The sequence below is a fragment of the Chelonia mydas genome, chromosome 7, assembly GCF_015237465.2.
Source record: "Chelonia mydas isolate rCheMyd1 chromosome 7, rCheMyd1.pri.v2, whole genome shotgun sequence".
Lineage (NCBI taxonomy): Eukaryota > Metazoa > Chordata > Testudines > Cheloniidae > Chelonia > Chelonia mydas.
The window spans coordinates 36,300,137-36,319,047 of NC_057853.1; the positions used below are offsets into that span (position 1 = coordinate 36,300,137).

The window sequence follows — 18,911 nt, forward strand, 5'->3', positions numbered from 1 at the left end:
ATTGACTATGACTGTTATGTTCATGGCATACACCCAGACAAATTAAATAAAACCATATGCTCTTGCTGGAAGATTGCAATATATACTCCTTGGGGAATTCTGCACCAAAAAATTAAAAATTCTGCACACAATATTTTAAAAGTCTGCAAAATTCTGCATATTTTGTCAAAACAACAATATAATCACACCATTTTCAATTATTTTGGTAATTTATTTCAAAATAAATGTCAGCAAGTATGTCTGAAACAACACAGACAATAAAAAAGATTCAGGAAATGTTTTTTGACAAATAGATTCCTTACTAGGCATATTAATACAGAACTCTGAGTAATAATTCATTTAAACTACAATACAGAACCATATTTCCCATACCCCTCAGAAGCAGTGCAAAAGCTTGGGGGAGTCAGGGGTAACAGAGGAGCTAAGGGACAGGGAAATAATTGCTGGGAAGGAGCCTGGATATGAACTTGGAAGGTTGTTAGGTATGGGTGGAAAAAGTATGGAACAGGTTTTTGCGGGGGGAGGAGAGGGATTGTTAGGGAGTGTCCCCCATGCAGACCCTGGATGACCCCTAACCTCTCCCATTCAGTCAGGCACATCTGCCCCTGTCCCCATGTGGCCCTGCACCCCCTTTCAATCCATATGTGTCCATGCACTGCTTCCCCATCCCCATGTCTCTGTGCCCCCACTCAGCCACCCCCCATCCCTATGTGGCCCTGCACCCCATCCCCTTCTGCCCATGTGGCCCTGCACCTTCCTCCCTCCTATGGCCCTGCACCTCCACTCCCATTCAATCCCTACCCCAGTCTGTCCTCCCCTATTAGCCCTTATGAGCCCCTGTATGACCCCCCAGCAGCTCCTCAATGTCTGTCTCCTGACCTGGCCCGACAGGCACTGTGAAGAAGGCAGGCTCTTTCTCTTCCCTAACGGGCCAGGAGCTGCTGCTCTGTTCTAGCACCACATCACCCTCTGGTGGGCAAAAGGCAGAACTGCATCAGCTTTTCAGCAGAAGCTATTTTCTGAAAAAAAATTAAAAATATGCATGGCCCATTAAATATGTGCATGTGCAGTGACACAGAATTCCCCCAGGAGTAAATGTACAGTATTTTTCAGTATTCAGAATTATAATACACAAGAACCCCGAAACAGAAAGCAGGCTGGGCCCTAAAGACAGAGAGGCACAGCTCACCCTGCCTTATTCTAGGCTGGGTGCCTGAAAACTGAGGCTATGTCTACACTACAGCTTATGTTGGAATAATTTATGTCACTCAGGGGGGTGAATAAATCATTCCCCTTTAGCAACATAGGTTATACTGACATAAGCACCAGTGTGGACAGTGCTCTGTTGGCGTGAGAGCGTCTCTTGCCAATGTAGCTACTGCTGCTTGCAGGGGCTGGAGTAATTAAGCCAACAGGAGAGCTCTTTCCCTTCAGCTTAGAGAAGCTATGTTAGAGAGCTTGCACCAGTGCAGCTGTGCTGCTGCAAACTCTTTAGTGTAGCTGTACCCTGACTCTGATTGCAGGTTTCCCTACAGAAACTTCTGCCTGCCAGCAGGACCAGGAAAACCCCTGAGAATTTAAAATTGTGATCTATCACTTGAATGCAGTTTTCAATACAGCACTCCATGAAGCGAGTACAGACACCTTAGCCAAAGGTGATAGCAGTTAGAGTGCTCAGTTATCTTACTTTAGAACTCTGTAGACAGAGATCTGAATTGTTGTCAGGAGTGGTCTAACCCTGCAACACTAAAGGATGATACTGGCAACTTCCTAGGCAAGTTATGCCAAATTTGCAGGTACAGTCACATACTTAGAAAATTAAACGGTAACAAGTACAGACCCTAGTACCTGCTGGTATAGAATTGCCAACATTTTCACACTTGGGACCCTAGCTTCATATTCAGGTCTGTATATGGGGTTGCCACTCACTGCTAGTACACCCCCTTGCATCTCCATCTGGGAATGTTGCTTTCATTGCATCAGGTGCCCCCTGGCTGCTCATTGCTGGCTCTATGACAGTCTTTCTTCAAGTAACTTGGTCCTCCAGCCAGGTCACTAGTTTAGTCCACCCCTTCCAGCATTATGAAGTCCAAATGTCATCTCTAGACAGTGTTCAGCCCCAACTTGTCACTATACCAGTGGCTGGCAGGGGAGCCCAGGCCCACCTACTACACCAGGTTCCAGCCCAGGGCCCTTATAACCAGAAACCCAAGTCCTCAATCCCAGTCAATATAGCTGTTTCTGTTTCCCTGGGCTCCTTCCTACCTAGCCTCCCTATCGTCTCTTGCCTGCTTCTGGTTACTCTACTCCTCATGGCTACTTCACTCCCTCCTACCCTCTTGCCAGACTCCTTGCTCCAAGAGCAGGATCTCAGGGCTTTCTCCCCCTGGACTTCCTCTTTGTCTTTGAGGAACTCTCATCCCAGGGAGTGACAGCAGCTTCCTCTGGTTTCATCCTCCAAGCTTTACAGTGCTGTCCCAGCCCCTCCCCAGTTGGGCTTCACCGTCAATTAACCGTGGCCCTCCCTCTTGCAGGTGACACCATTTAACATAACTGGTCTCTCAGGCCCTCATTAACCCTTTCAGGGCTGGTGTGGGGTACACATCTCATCACAAGGGTCCTTCAGTGAAAAGTGGCCCAAATTTTCAGACTCCCATAGTTGGGAGTGCTCTGAAAATCAAACCATTGTTACTTCAGTGTCTAATTATAGATGTAGCAGTTTAGTTTGAGGAACACAAGTTTGAAAATGTTGGCATCTATGTGTATGTATGTATGAGAGAAGCAGAGCCAAAAAAAAAAAAAAAAGTCAGAGTAGTGTAAGGTGTTTTCTTTCTTTCTTTCTTGTAGGAAAAAGATGAGCCTACAGATACCAGGTAGAAATACATGGTAGGGCTGGATCTGGGAGAAAACTGTAAAGGGGCAAATAACTATTTCCACCTTCCTCAACCTCACACTGTAACTCGTTCTGAGTTTTTATTCTGAAAGGATTATGGGTGGCAAATTGAGATATAGGAAAGGAGGGTATAGTTGGTAACCTTTTCTGTCATCCCCCACACCCTGCCCATCTGACAGAGGCCTCCCATGAATTCCTACCTCCCTGCCCTCCATCCCACTTCAGGAGTCTTGGTTTATTACTCTAAAAATCTGCTTTATCTAACCATAAAAGAGACAAGATATGGTCTGAGCACAGAACTAGGAGTTAGGAACTCCTGAGTTCTAGTCTCAGCCCAGATGCAGTTAATTGCTCTGCCTCTTTCTCCATCTATAAAATAAGGTTAATAATATCTACCTACTTGTGAAGATTAAAATTTCTATAGCACTTGGAAGGAAAAGAACTCTAGTAATTTATTAATAGAAACCTGCTGTCAATCTGCTTTATTCCTTCCAGAAGTAATAGGGAGAGGTTGCTGTGGGATATATTTGAAATTACTTATGCATTGCATGAAAAAGTATCTGCATAACTCATTGCTATGGGATAGCCTTGAGGCCAAGAGTTTAGCAGGATTTAAAAAGGGATTAGATACTGATACAGTTAACAAGGATATCAAGAGATTATAATAGCAAATAGTACCAAGAATCTTGGAGTGATACAAACCCTCCTTCGTGGCATAAGCAAACCTCTGACTATTGGATGTTAGATGTAACTGTCCCCAACACTGCCGATTGCAGGATTACTTGCACCTTTTTCAGAAGCATCTGGTCCTGGCCACTGTCAATGGCAGGATATCGGACTAGACAGACCATAGGTCTGATCCAGTATAGCAATTTCTAGGATTAGAATTCCCTGCTGCTTCAGGATCATGTTTTCGTGATCCATTTACTAGATCCTTTTTGACTGACATCAGTTGTGTCATCCCAAATCATTTAATCGATTTCAGTTCAATTTTTAGACATTCCCCACTGGGGTTACAAACCAGCACACACTGTTCAAGGTTGTTTCTGTTTTGGTGTAAGAGAACCAAACCCAGACTGAGGAAACTGATTTGATCCCTTCTTGCACACAGCAAAGGCTAGTTCTCCAGGTCAGCTTTCGAGTTCTTGACATGATGCCAGAGCGAACGTTTACAATGTATTCTCTTGCATATAGTCAAGTAATTGAAAAAAGGTTATTCTTAGAAGAGCTTGCATTATGACCACCTGCAGAGCTCCAGGTTTGAGGGCAAACAGTTCTGAAACTTGCGAGTTTCTTCATAAATATAATACTTATTCACTTTATCTGTCATTCATATTAAAACTCAGACCAATAATATTCTATGTTAGATTTGCATATACATACAATGGGCCTGATTTTAAGGGGCACTGAGTATCTGCAACTCCCACTGACTACAACCACAATTAGGCTATGAATAATAAATATATTGCATGCTCTGAAACTGTACTAATGTGTTAATTAATTAGGACCACAGGGATAATTTAAATCACCAGAATAATAACTATTCTATTTTGCGGGATTGAGAAAGTACCATTCTGTATTACAAAGATCCTGTTCCCCAATTCTATGCAAAGAAAACCAAGGCTATATGTACATTTTGAACTTGGACATTAATATTTATTATTTTAGAGATGGCTATGTGCTTGCATTCGACAAGACACAAAAGACAGACCATCCCTGCCCAGAAGATCTTTGGCTACACCGCAGCTGGGGGCGTGTAATTTGTGTTTCATGCAGATTTACCCGCGTTAGCTTTCACCTAGCTAGCTTACTACAAAGAGCAGTGAGGATGTAATGGTGCAGGCTTCAGCACAGGCTGCACAAGAAAATACATACCTGGTGCAGCCTGCGCGTAAGTCCATGACTTTGCTATTTTTTAGCAAGTTAGCTACGGTGCAGCTAGCATAGGTACATCTACATGAGCTACTAATTATAACCCCGGCTGCTGTGTAGACATGAATATATAGGTAATTGAGGGTGTAACTCCCTGTGCACCAAGATGAAATTATCCTTTTGTATTAATGCAGTATAGGCCTGATCCAAAGCCCATTCAAGTCAATGAGAGTCCTGTGTGCTCATATGGGATACTGTAAATCTAGCAAACTCTTTCCATTATCAAGAGAACTCTGAGTATCAAACAGACGTTTAGAAAAGTGACTTTTCATCTTTGAGGGTGCTACAGGCAGAAATAAAGTTATTAGCAGTTTAGTAAGTGTTGTGCTATAGTAGTCCTTTCCATGTGATGTAGGTGCTGTCTAACTGAGTGCTTAAAACAAAGCGAAGTCTTGTATCAGACTATAGAGGAGTAAGTTGTGATCCCAGACAACAATTCACATATCACCAGAGGCCTGTAGAACAGTCTGCCTTTATGGATTTTCATTTTAGTTATTTTCCATTTATAAAGCATCTTTCCGGTGCTTTTGGTGCTGGAAAATAAGTAAAAATACTAAATAGAAGTAAAATTCAGAAGTCTCATAAACCAAGCGTCATAAACCAACTGCCGAACTAGGGCATTCCTGTGCAAGTGCATTAGCAGATTCTAACTGTTAGACTAAAATCAAGTTTTAAGGACAGCTTTAGGCCCCCAGAAAAAATAAAGCTAGCTGTACTTAAATGCTCTGACTTTAAATGCTAAAGTACATAACTATTTTGGATTCCAGAGCCTTCACTCGTGATACTTACCCTGACATTCTTTAGTAGATGAGTTTATTGCAAGGTGGCAATTTGAATTTTAGAGAGGAATTTTACACAAAGTCTGAGGGTTTTTATTTTGCTTTTCTGGATTTAATCAAATGTATAGCATGAACAAGAGTCAGATTTGTTGCATAGAAATGGTGCTGATTTGATTTCAAGATCACTCACATAGAGATGCTATGTCTCTTAGAAACACTGGGCATGATCTTGAGACATGCTAACTCAGTGCCCTCAGTTCCCACTGACACTGTTGCAGCCCACTGACTTTAGAGAGAATTGAGTGCACTCAGCCTCTCTCCGAATTAGACCCATTAGTCATAATGAAGTAAGACAATCCAGTTGGTTCCAGTGAAGGCAGCTACAAGAATCAAGCCCAATCAGTTTCTAGGTGTATTAAAAAAGATCGTTAAGGCTTGAAGAGACTGAATGCGGGATCTTTAAAAAACCAGTAAAGTGAAATTCTCTGAAGCTGCTAGTCACATAAACTATGAATTAGCACCTAGTGTTTTCTCCTATAGTATACTAAAGTTATGATCCCATCAAAAGAAAAGCATTGTGATTGCTGCTTCAGCATCACAACATTTCAAAATCCACTTTGTCAGCTAGGAGTTGACAAACTTGTCAAGTAATCCTGTCTCGTTCAGAAAAAGATTTTAAAGCTATCAAAACTGTTTCACTACTTAGACTCGGCCATGGGAATATGGACAGGCCTGAAGCTTTAAATGTGGTTTCTTTCCTAAATCCTAAGGGAGGCCTTTGCGTCTTTTTAACCCCATGTATATGGTCACAGTCTGACTTTATTATATTGTAAACAGAGGAAATAGCCTGTCTATTCACTCACAAATTACTAACATGTGTTCTGTCTACTGCTGTAATGTTCCCTAAAATAATGCACTAAAAAAAAAAAATCTTCTGGGATCCCTCTCCCACTCTTACCCCAGACTGCAGGGCTTAAAAGGGACCAAACTATTGTCAAAGTCACTGCTCTGTGCCATTAAACCACAGTTCTATGACTCCAGATAATCAGCTATTGCATTGGCAAAATTAACTTTAAAGGCACAATTCTGTGAAATCTGTTAAAAATCACCCTTCTTAGACACAATGGTTTTTGAAGCAATTAATCTAGGAAGGGTATTAGCAGCCCAATCTCTCTCCCTCCACCCCAAAAAATACTTACTGATACATTAAGTAATGGGTGACATTTTATAGGTGAGCAAAATTTTACTTTATAGAATCTCGTGCAGATTTTTTTCCCCCATCTACATAGGTTTATACCCCAAGATTTATGTTCATTTTCATTTAAAGTGAAACATGGTTGAAACCACCAAACTTTGTCTGGTTTTCAATCATTGTTGAAATCATATTAAACTGCAGGTTTCACACAGTTTTGATGTGACACCATTAATCACCTAAAGTTCACTCAAAACTAGGCCCTGGCTGCTTAAAAGTGGAGATGTGTTTATGCTACCAAATTCAGATGTGGATTTTTAAAGATCCCCAGTGTCTGGGGAGGTTTGGGTGTGGAGCCATCTCTACTTAAAATGGTGAAGATCTTTTATTATTCTTATTACGGCAGCAACAAAAGGCCTCAACCAAAATATGGGCCCCCTTGAACTAGTTACTGTAGAAACTGTCCCTGCCCCAAACTGCTTCAAAACTTCAGTTTGATCTTTCAGTAAAACTGTTTTGCATTTCAGGTTCATACCTAAAACTGGACCAAGGTGAGCTTCACATCATTTGGGATTTCTCTGCAAATTTTTCACCATATGGTTTAGCTGTTAAAGCTAATGCGCTCCTGTCATTTTATGTTAGCGTGGAGGGTGGAATGGGGGCAAAAAGTGGCAATAGAAGCCCTTACACAGCAGTATGTACTGTCTCTGTATACAACTTAAATATAGTACCTGCATCCCATTGGTATGGTATTTCTGGTTTTATAATTGTAGAGGGAACCCTTAGTCCTCCTACAGCTTTGACTAATGTTATGGTTTTGTATATATGTGATGTTGGAAATTAGAAGCTGATAAATGACTTCAGACTGATACATGGCATCTTGAAAACCATCTGAAAGCAATGGTGGCACCAGATCCCTCTCCCGGAGCAGCATTGTTGAAAATACTGACTGGAGAGCTGCAGATTTTTCCTTTGTTGGATTTATTTGCTCTGTAGGATTTTCCTTTTTGGTTTCATTAAGTCTTCAGTTTCATTTTAGGAGAGGAGTAGTTTTTTTTCTTGACAGAGAACAAATTGCTGTCAGAGGGGCATTGCCAGAGTAGGCAATCCCAAAACATTACCCTTCCCCCATTTGTTTGCTTTAAAGCATCTTCTTGATAGTATAAAACTTTGCCACTCTCTGAAACAAGGGCAACAGCTGTTTTAAAGGCCCGCCCCCCAGCCAGGCAGCCATCACCAATAAACCTATTAAAAAACCCTAACTGGATTTGTCGTCATACTGGCCCCACACCCACATGTTGTGAACATGGGTTTGCGCATTGTGTGTGTTCCTCTGCAGTCCCTTCTTAGCTCCATTAGGAAAATGGAATTAATTATTTTTCTTTGTCATCTTCCATCTGAGGGTCATCAAGCATTTTATAAATGTTAATTAAGCCTCACAATGTCCCTTGGAGGTGGATGAGATTGAAGCATAATGCTTCACAGAATAGAAATACAGCTAACTTCAGTCATTGCCTGCCTGCTTCATTCTTTTGAGGCAGCAGAAAGAAAAAAGCAGATCAGTTTACAGACACATCCATGATCTGGTTCCCTGTTTGGGGTCCCTTGACTGAGATTTTAACTAGTGCTATGAAGCCATGTGAACCAGATTAGTTGAACACGGAAACCAAACTAAATATCAGCAAAAGAAGTTTTGTATGAAATTCAGTGAATAAGCATGTGTCTGTGAATAAGCAGAAATTTTAATTTCTGCAGTTCTGTTCTGGTTTGTATAATGCAGCTAGTGACATTTGGTCACGTTATAGGTCTTCTGGGATGACAAACCCTTGGAAAACCACATGCAGTGCAGAAGTGGAACAAAATCAGCATTTCATTTTGAGTTTTGCCTTCACCATATTGGGATAAAATGAACCAAAAGCACAAAGGGTTAGATTTTCAAAGGTATTTAGGTATTAAATTTGGTACCTGTTGATTGTGACAAAGTTCCTTTAATTTTCTTCTGGAAAAGGTTAATAGGTGAAGGGAGAAAGTGTGTAAAATTTGAGTCAAATGGTGATATATCCTCATGGAATTTAGAAATCGCTGAAATGAAGAAGCTTTTTTTAGCTATATTGCAAGGATCCGCAAAGATACACGACAGCCTGTGTGTGTAAGTGAGAGAGGGAGGTACAGTAGCACCATCATTTCAGATACTAAACAGTGTCTCTGCTTTCCCTCTGCACTGTCATAGATTTCTAATGGTTCTGTAGATACCACGTTCAGGCTGAAATCTAGCAGTAATAGGAGAGTGAGCACTACGTCAACAAAAATTCAAGGTACTAAAAATCTTTGCTTTCAGTTAGTACATCCAAGGCCCATTGAGATTTTAATTTACTTTTTCATATTTGCTTTTTAAAATATCACCAGAAAAATATGAATTTACATTGAAGGTCAAATTCCTTCAACAAGACGATTTGCTGGCAAAAACTCATGTGCAACCCTTGTGCCTCAAAAGATCTGCGTTTACACAGGTAAACTAGGTGATTGTGCTCACTATCAGGAGTTACCATGCAAAGATATCTCAAAGGGGTTGTACATGGGGATTAACCTAGGACCCTCCACATCTAAAAACACAAGCGTGTGCTGGTTGAGCCAAAGGCCTAGGTCCATTAACTTGAGGCAAGTGGTGGACTAACTTTTGTGCATGGTCTCTAACCGCTAAAGGACAACAAATTCACACTGTGTTAGCCTGGCTTAGAACTGCATATGCTCAGTAACCCAAATTTGTAAATGGAAATTGGACACTTTGCAAACAAATATGAAGTTTTCCCAAGCCCATTTGTGCACCCTTCGTTGATGTCAAGGGTCAGACTCGTAAACAAAAACAAAAAAATTATAGTATATACTAAGACCATATTTTAATTAACTCCTCAGTTTTGCTCTGTTGCTTTCCCTTTAAACAGTGGCTGACCTCATATGCTATAGACCTAATGTTAACCCTAGTGATGTCAGTGAAATGACTCCACTGATTTCAGTGGGCTTTAGATCAGATCCTATGTGCACAGCCATTCCTACCTTAAGCACAACAGGGTGGGTTAGAATCTGAGTCTCACCTGAACTTCCCAGCTATTGAGACAACAGAATATGACAGCAGCAGAATATAGTAACAATTTCTCAGCATGGAGGTATATGTTCTCTCATTGATTTATCAAATAACTCACATCTAATGCTAAATCCTCTGCCCATCAGTAGGAATGCAGGTTTCTGAGGCTCTGACTTGGTCGCATCATTCCTGAGTTTTGTGAGTGACAGGTTGATGGTGGTGTCTCTCCCCCCTGGTATTGAGCTGAAATTAACAACAAGGAGTAGAAATAGTAATTAACCCCAGAGTTTCAGATTTGATGCATATGGTCCTGCTGAAGGCTTTCATTAAGGGTCGCATATTAAAGTTTGAAATCATACTTTCCAGTTTTCTAAGACTGCAAACCCAGATGAGTCAATAAATAGCACAATCTATAAAACAGGGCACATTTAATAAGCAATTTTTTTTTTAATCTAAGCACCATCCTTCCTCAATGGGAAATCATTTTAAATTTGAGCCTGTGTAATGAGACCTTCAGTGTCAAACTGTATATGTCAGAAGGAAACTCCAGGTTCTAACAGCTTATACAAACCTAGATGGAAAGTATTCTGACTCCGAGTCAAATGCCAAACATCTTGATGGATTTAAATTCACCAGAACCTGATGAAATGAATGCATGCAATTAACTCTTTTGGAATGAGAGAAACCATTCAAGTTCTACCTGAAGACAAGCAGCTGCTGGACTTTTTTCTTAGCAGTAATGATACCCTTTGAAGTAACCTTTGATCCAGCATAGCATTTCAAAGGATTGATGTAAACAGTGGTTTTAAGGGGATGTTTGGGCATTTACTTGCAAATCAGTAAGCCATTGCTTATTACTCTTATGGCTTTCCTATGCAACTCTGAACCCTGAAGCCTCAACTCATGTCACTCTCATAACTATATTTAAATGAATTATTTTGAAAAATTCTGTGGGAGTTCACAGGGGGCTCACAAGGGACTTTCCCAAGCCATCATGTCCTCAACCAGGATACAATTTTAAATGCATCTGAAACTGATCTGCATGAGATGTATTTTTTCACTTCTGTTACTAATGGACTGTTTGGTTTTTGACTAAAGGTTTGGAAATGAAGAGCTTGGCTTCTCACTTCCAAACAAAAACTCCTGCTAAGAAATTAAGTTTACATTTACAAGTCTGGTCCCTCCTTTGCCTGGTGTCTGTCAGTTCTCCACTGAAAGTTAAGAGTGGCTCTGTCTACTAGCTGCTCCGATTAGATCTGAAGTAAAGGTCAGTTCTTTTCCAGGTAGGGTGAGGACCTGAAAACATGCTACATTTATCCTACAGATCCCAATTCTGCTCAGAACAAATGAAACTCAGTGAGCCTCTCCTGATGCAAACCAGACTTCCGCATGCTCATGGGGTGCTTTCATCAATCCTTCAAAGAGATAAAACTTACGGCTGGCTTAGTTTACAAGCAAGAACTCTTATTTATTTAAATGACCCTTCATGTCATATGATGTTTACCCTTCGGTGCCCTATTTCAGAGTTTACAGTTGGGTCTTCAGGCAAAGCTAATGGCACCCTCTATGACAGGGAATCGTTGCATGCCTAAGTACTGACAGCACACACACAAAAGCTACTGAGAGTGGTACAGAATTAGAGAATTACATATTTGCTGAACAGTGTGACACTCTGCACACTGTCCTGTGATTCTATAATGAAAGGCCTCATCATGACTACATACAAGTAACTAAACTGAGTTAAGATTGTCATGAGAACTTTAATAGATTTTTTTTGAGCTTTTTTGTTCAAAATTTGAGGCTTAATGTTGCATTAATATAGCTTTTTGCTCTTTGATGATACCTGATGTTTTCTGTTTAAAACAAAATTTTTTTTAAAGTATTGCTATAAGGATTTACTATTGCTTTGTTTGCAAGCTATCCAATAGTTATATCAGATAAAAAAATGCAAAGATGGGAAATGCAAAGAGACTGTATTAAATCTTTTCTATCAGGAAAAGGTGGCAAAGACAGCAGACTCGGTTGGGGGACTAAACCTGAAAACAGTCTCAAGTGTTGAGGTATGCTGGGCCTGATAGATTCTGCTTTCATTTACCCTATTGATTTCAATTGAATTACTCTTGATCTACACTACTTTTACTAGTCTTATACCAACCATTTAAAAGTATGTTAAGTAGCATCTTAAAGATCCTAGCAAGACAAACTCTTTATAAATCTTTGCCCATCATTTTACAGAGGTGTAGGTATTTTAATCAAACTACAAAAAGCTAGACCTTTTCTTAGTATAATCTCGAGAAACAAAAATTAAAGTAGCAGGATTGCCAGCTGACTAGTATGATACAGAGTTTTCTTAACAATATTTTAAAGGCCTGAGGTTAGTGAGGATTTTATTTTAAATATTATTTTAACAACCTCTCATAGCTTCAAGAAGGTACTCAGCTAAAATGTTTGGAATTAAAATTATGAGAACATTCATTCTGTACCCATTTCCCCTTGAGAATTGAGCACAAAATATGAGCATGTGTGCCATTCCTAACCATTCTCAGCCTGACAACACACTCACTCTTTTTCTAAAAACAGAGTAAATAAAGTAAGGTTCAGCTCAAACCCTCTCCCCAAGTTTGGCTGCTACTAGGGTTCCTCTCTCAGAACTGTTCAGCCCACATCCTAGATCCTCCTTCTCTAAAGGACCTCTTCTCCACCTCCTTTTGACCAGGTGGGGCAATGAATCCCCTCTCTCTGCAAGTTAGCAGAACCCATTTAACTCTTCCATAGCAGGATCAACACTTGCTAACAAGGTGGGATGTTTCAGACAAACATTACAAGCCAGTTAGAGCGCTCCACAACAAAGCATAGAACAGTGACCAATGTCTTCATGGTTGGTGGGAACTGGGTATTGTAAGGGTTTGCAGGAGAGTCAGTGAGGGCTTTCAAATCGGAGGATTAGTAAGGTTTCTGGTAGCAGAGACTCTTAGGTAGATCAAATCCTGACCTTATCCGAGGAGTAGGGGTTGGGTTGTGGGAAGCTGAGGAGGGGGTTGAGTCAAAGATTGGGTTGGAAGAGATCAGCATTTGGAGGGTTGGGGTCTCATTGGGGGCAGAGGGAGATGAGGTGTTTTTACCTTCAGTTCTCAGTAAGGTTAGAGCATACTGAGTGCTCTGAGGGTTAAACATACAGTTCTCAATAGTTTCCGTATTAAACCACTTCCACTCTGGACTCAAAACAAAATGATAAAAATATCTTAATAAATAATTAGTTTTTCTGTTGGAGTCCTGTGAAGTTTGGTTTAATCAGCTGCTTTCATAGCAAGACAACACAACTGGTGTCCACCTATGGCCTGTGTCTCCAGCAACTGTGTTTATTTTAGGTCTTCCTCCTTGTGCCATGCTACAGTTTGCTTCTTCCGAGTGTTGTTCTCTGTTTTTCATACAGATTTCCCACTTTTCCTGGGGAAATCTATTGAGGAAACTATGACAATAGGAAATATTTGTCTGAATATCTGCAAGACTGTCCAAAAGGCTCCCCTTTACTCGCTCATAGATTCCTGTAGGATATAGGCTTTGCAGCTGATCCAAGAAATGTTCTACGTGTAGAATTCCCATTGAGATCAATCAACGTTTGAGTGCCCATATACTAGCAGGATCTAGCCAATGGACAGTACTGCCCCACTCCGCCTCATCTATAAAATTAAGCAGAGTTCAGACCCTACAACACTCTTGTGGAAGAACTTCCATGGGGATGGCTTTCCCCCTTCCACACCTCCCTGGTATGTTCTGCCCAAATTGGCTATCCTCCCTAGAGAGCTGGGCTGCACTGGACCCTGAGAAGCCCACGTATAAGCAACTTTTATGCAGAGAATAAGATACAATAGCACAGACTTAGGTCATATCTTGAATCATACGTGGCTCTAAATATTGTAACTACTATTTTCTTTTATGTACCTTAGGCTATGTCTACACTGGCAACTGAATGACAAAACTTTTGTCTTTCAGAGGTGTTAAAAAAAACACACATCCCCGAAAGACAAAAGTTTTCTTGAAACAAGCGCTGGTGTGAACAGTGCTTTGTCAGCAAGAGAGCTGACAAACCGCAGCTACACTGCGTGCCATTTAGAGGCCTGTCTGTAACGACACAGCTGTGTTGCTAAAAGCTGTGTAACAGAGACATAGCCTTAGTGTCGGTAAGTTTTTAAGTGCCTTGATTTTACAATGGTCAAAACAATTACACTTAGCGTGTTACAACTTGAATCACTTTCTTTTCAAGCTGCACTCCACTTTGCTTTTGACATCCTCATTTCCAGACTGTGAAGTTAGAAATTCCAGTATAGGGGGTAAAAAAAAAAAAAAAAAAAAAAAAGAGAAAAAGGCAATTGAAGTATTGCAACATAATTTCAGCATCTGTTTCCGGTTTCTGACAGTCTGCTAGGCTCCATGGAACCTGGATGAAATTTGCTCCCCAAAGCAGCTGTATTTTAGCTAGATGCGTGGAAATTTCAAGAGGCTTGGTATTAAAGCATTAAGGGACAGAAGATGTTTTCCTCTCTTTTTTTATTCTATTATTGGGCTATTTTTGTGCTGTTTCCAGTGCGCTGCCTTGCTGCTCAGTCAGGTTTTCTCCTGGTTCATTGAAATATAGTTGAAAGAATAAGGAAAAATAGAATGTGTTGGTAACTGTCTTGAAAAACCCTTTATCAGTCCAATTTTCCAGGAAAAATTGACAAGTTATTATTTATATTGTAGTATTGCCCAAAGGCCCTAATCAGAATTAGGACCTCACCGTACCTTGTGCTGTACAAACACATGGGAAGATAGGAAGCCACTGACCCTGCCCTATAGAGTTTGCAGTGTAAACATGCAGAGGCTGATACAATCTTGGAACATTATCACAACTGTGCAGTGTCAGTGGCCAGTTTCCACTGGATAAAGGAGGACAACACTGGGCTTTACATCAGAGACTATTGTTTTGATTTATTTGTATTGCGGTAGTGCCTACTGGCCTCAAGTAGATCAGAGCCTCATTGAGCTGGGTACTGTACAGACCTGTAGCGAGTGACAGTCCCTATGACAGAGATCAAAAAGCATGGTGTCATTCTGTAACTGTACATACATTACAAAAGAAGAGATCAGATAGCTGACCATAGCAATGTAGTAACATTTTAGGAGAGAAGAAAGCCATGTGACCCATCAAGATCGAGACACCAATATAGCATTTGTACCCTGTAATATCCCCACGCCTCAGGGATTTGGCTAGCTATCTTAAAGTTGCATCTTCTGTTGTTTTTGGTGGCCTGTTCCCTACACTAATCACTGTTTTCATAAAGAAATATTTCTTAACCCTCCTTAGCGTTTGCTTGTTGCTTAATTTCAGTTTGCATATCTTTTAAGACTGTAACCCCTTGAATAAGACCATATTCTCTCATCAGTTTCTATGGATGACTCTCATTGACTTCAACTCTGCCCACTAATTGAAAAGTGTGTCAATCACAGTTTTTAATCCCTAATGATTATTTCAGTTTAAATTGTTCTTCCTATCCATAGCCTCTGAGGCCCTTTATTGCCTTTGCATAAAGGGCAGAACTCTCTCAGCTAGCATCTTCAACTCTTTTAGGTTACAGGGAAAGTCGATAATATATGATTAAGAGTTAATTTGAATTGATTTCCCATAAAAGTTTAAGAATGTTATACACGACCACATGAATCCCAGGTGTTCCTGGATGGTAGAGGAAAGTACTGTTCCTTGAATAGAACACTGGTATATTTCTAATCCATTTGTGGAACCACATGCCAGTGGGCACCACATAAATGTGTGCAATATATTAAGTTATGGAAACTGAAATCCAATGTTTAAAGAGAAGAGTTTGAGGAAAGTTGGCAAATGAATTTGCACAAACAGTCTGAATTTGGATCAGATCAGCTACTTGAAGGATGTAAACATGAACGGCCAGGTAGTTAAAGATATTTAGGTGTTTAACTACCAGTGGGAGTTAGGCACCTAATACCTTTAAAAATCTGGGCCCAACACTCTGATCTAGTACAGCACATAACCAGGCACCTAACTTTAGACACGAGTAGTCCCATTGACATCATAAAGCACAAACTCATATGTATTTGACTTCAATGGGTAACGTGCTTAAAGTTATACACCTGCTTGAGTGTTTTGCTGGACTGGGGCCTTAGCAGGCAAATGAATTATTTAGGAATTATTATTATCTATAAGACATAATAGTAGTGAGTTGAAAAAGAGGGGAAATTTAAGATGCATATAAGAAATAAATTCATACTCAGGGTGGTTGTCTGCACAGTGCTTTAGTCTGCACCAGAGGGCTGTAAACTGTAGTGCACACTAGCATGTTGTGCACTAACCGGCCCCTATGGACCCTGCTGGCATGCACTACTTCTCTAGTGAGCGTTCACGTAGTACTATTCGAAACAGGACTATATTAACTCACACTAGGGAATTTTTAGTGTGCTCCAGCAGAGCGCACACAGACCAGGAAGTGCACGACATGCCAGTGCACACTACAATTTACATCCCTCTGGGGCAGACTAGAACACCGCGTAGACAAGCCCTGAGGTTCATTAGATTGAGAAATAGACCCATCAATTGAGATATTTAAAACTAGTCTAGACAAAGCACTAGAAAGTATAATATGGGGCCATGACCCCGTATCAGGGAGATGTATCAGGCAATGTAATTCTGTATGTGTTTTCACTCTCCAACATAACAATCCTAACATTATGTTTCTAATTCAACTGCATGACCAGTAAGGCCTGGTCTACGTGGGGGGGGGTGAGGGGGCGGGGGCAAGCTAAGTTGGTCTAAGTTATGCAACTTCAGCTACAAAAATAGCGTAGCTGAAGTTGACGTACTTAGAGCTACTTACCCGTGGTGTCTTCACTGCAGTAGGTCACCTGCTGCCGCTCCCCCGTCGACTCCACCTATGCTTCTCGCTCTGGTGGAGTACCGAAGTCGACAGGAGAGTGCTGGGCAGTCGATTTATCATGTCTTCACTAGACGCAATAAATTGACCCCCGGTAGATCGATCGCTCCGCCATAAGTGTAGACATGCCCTTAGAGATCAACTGGGAGAGGGATATAATTGCTGATAAAACAGAGTTAGACTGGTGGGATCATAATTAACACAGAGGGAAGAATAAGCAGTATTTTTCAGATCTCCATTGTAATTCATTGGCACAGAACATATAAAGGTTAGCAGGAATTCAGCTTGAGTATTGTAGTAAAGGCAAGTGCAATTGTTTGTGATTAACCTAGCACAGCAGCATAGGAGCAGTAGAATGGGGGCCAGGCTGCTGTCTGGAAAGTTTAAACTATTTCAAACAGTGGATTGCTTTAAATCAAAGCTATTAAACCATGGGTTTTAATTGGCAAGCAGGAAACCTTTATTTAAATCTTCTATTTTAATCAAGTCGTGCATTTGTACTTTTTAGTTATTTTCCTAAAGAAGTTGATTCTCATTGGCTGGTACCCATTAAAATACATTGATTTGCAACTAAATATAGTTTCTACACTAGCCTTTATATTATAGTCTAAATAGAACCTTTACATTAGTCTTTTGCTAACCAGGAGGGTACACTATATCTATGTATTTAAGCAACTATATAGCTTCCTACATTTTTTCAGATTCTTATTTTTTTATGTTTTCATTATGTTAGATGCGTTTCTTATTTCCTAGATTAATTTTTTACTTGTGATTTGTGCCAAACTATTTGGATGGAAATTCAAATGCAATTAAAAATGCAGAAAAAACACATTAATTTTTTTAATGAAATCAAAATACCTTAAATGTGCTGGAAACATAAGAAAAAAGTTGATAAAAACATGTTTTGCATTTAAAACTAACTGATTTATTAAACAAAGGAAGTGCCTATAGCTAGTAAACTGAACTGATTGTTTCTGGTCACCATGTATTTCAAGATTTTAGAACTAGCAGATCTCATCCCCTCTGTTATTTTTATTCATAAATTGGAAAAGAAAAACAAGTTCTCCTGCTTTTCCAACTCCAAATTGGTTTCTTAACTTTGAATGAACTAGTCATTGAACTGAATTAGCTGAACAAACTAAAAGGAAGAAAATATTCTCTCTGCACCTACAAAAGAAGCTACTGCTGTCAAAAGCCAGTTTAGCACTTTAACAGACTCTGGTTCCAGGTGTCTAGCTAGTGACTTCCACAAGTTCAGTGGTCTTACCTTCTTTCCAACTTGGCAGCAAACATGTTTTGCTAAATATTATTTTATATATTAAAGTAATCTAAATTAAATGTATTAGTAAGTTTAGGTCTTGGCATCAGTTGTCAATTTAAAATTGACATTTTAAATAGGCTTATTTTTTTAAAAAAATAAGCCTGTATTTAATTTAAACCAAACAAATTGATTTAAATAAAAAGCATCTGAATGTTTAAATTGATTTTTATCCACCCTAATTTCAAACAGGCCTCAGAACAGCGGACGCAGAGCTAAAATGCAAAGGAGGCATGTCTAATTAGACAGGTTTAGTATTATAACAGTACTTTGCAGTTTTGTAGAGCTTTCCATCCAAGGATCTAAAAACACTTTACATACAGTAGTGCATTAAGCTGCAGAACACCATAGGTTAATTGTTATTCCTATTTCCTGATGGAGAATCTGAGGCAGAGAATTTGTGACTTGCCTGTGATCATATAGCAAGTCTCTGGCAAGAACAAGAATAATCCAGGCTTCCAGTCCTGCCCTGTAATAACGACACACTTTGTTTGCACTTTGGGCACCCACACACAGCGTTAGCACCAAGATGACCTGTTTGTGAAGGACTCAGCACAATACAAGGGCCATTTATCTGACAGGTTTTTGGCCTTAGAATGACTATTTTCTGGGGGGCTTTTTAAAATATGGAGCTATAAGAAATCAGTGAATGCAGCTCCTCTAAGGAATGTGAAGTCTGTATTTTTTCCAAAGGATTAGCAGCCATAATTGGCGAGCATTACTTTGCAACAGGTTGTCTTGTGGTGTGTGAGGGAGGAATGCTGCTGTCAAGAG

The 18,911-nt window shown here is 40.1% G+C and overlaps 1 protein-coding gene and 1 long non-coding RNA gene across 5 annotated transcripts in view; one reads left to right on the forward strand and one right to left on the reverse strand.

The window, feature by feature from the left end:
- The window catches only part of EFCC1 (EF-hand and coiled-coil domain containing 1), a 90,808-nt gene that overhangs the window by 30,317 nt on the left and 41,580 nt on the right, over positions 1 to 18,911 (forward strand). For 2 of the 4 annotated variants that reach the window (XM_043551683.1, XM_043551684.1), the window contains exon 3: positions 9,246 to 9,306. The exons of the other annotated variants lie outside the window; for them this stretch is intronic. In XM_043551683.1, the coding sequence (XP_043407618.1) occupies positions 9,246 to 9,306 (61 nt within the window). The remainder of the gene's footprint in view (positions 1 to 9,245; positions 9,307 to 18,911) is intronic. 4 annotated transcript variants of the gene reach the window in all.
- The window catches only part of LOC122466632, an 88,976-nt gene that overhangs the window by 12,980 nt on the left and 57,085 nt on the right, over positions 1 to 18,911 (reverse strand). Inside the window, exon 3 of the long non-coding RNA XR_006292294.1 lies at positions 9,997 to 10,121. This is a non-coding gene — a long non-coding RNA (uncharacterized LOC122466632). The remainder of the gene's footprint in view (positions 1 to 9,996; positions 10,122 to 18,911) is intronic.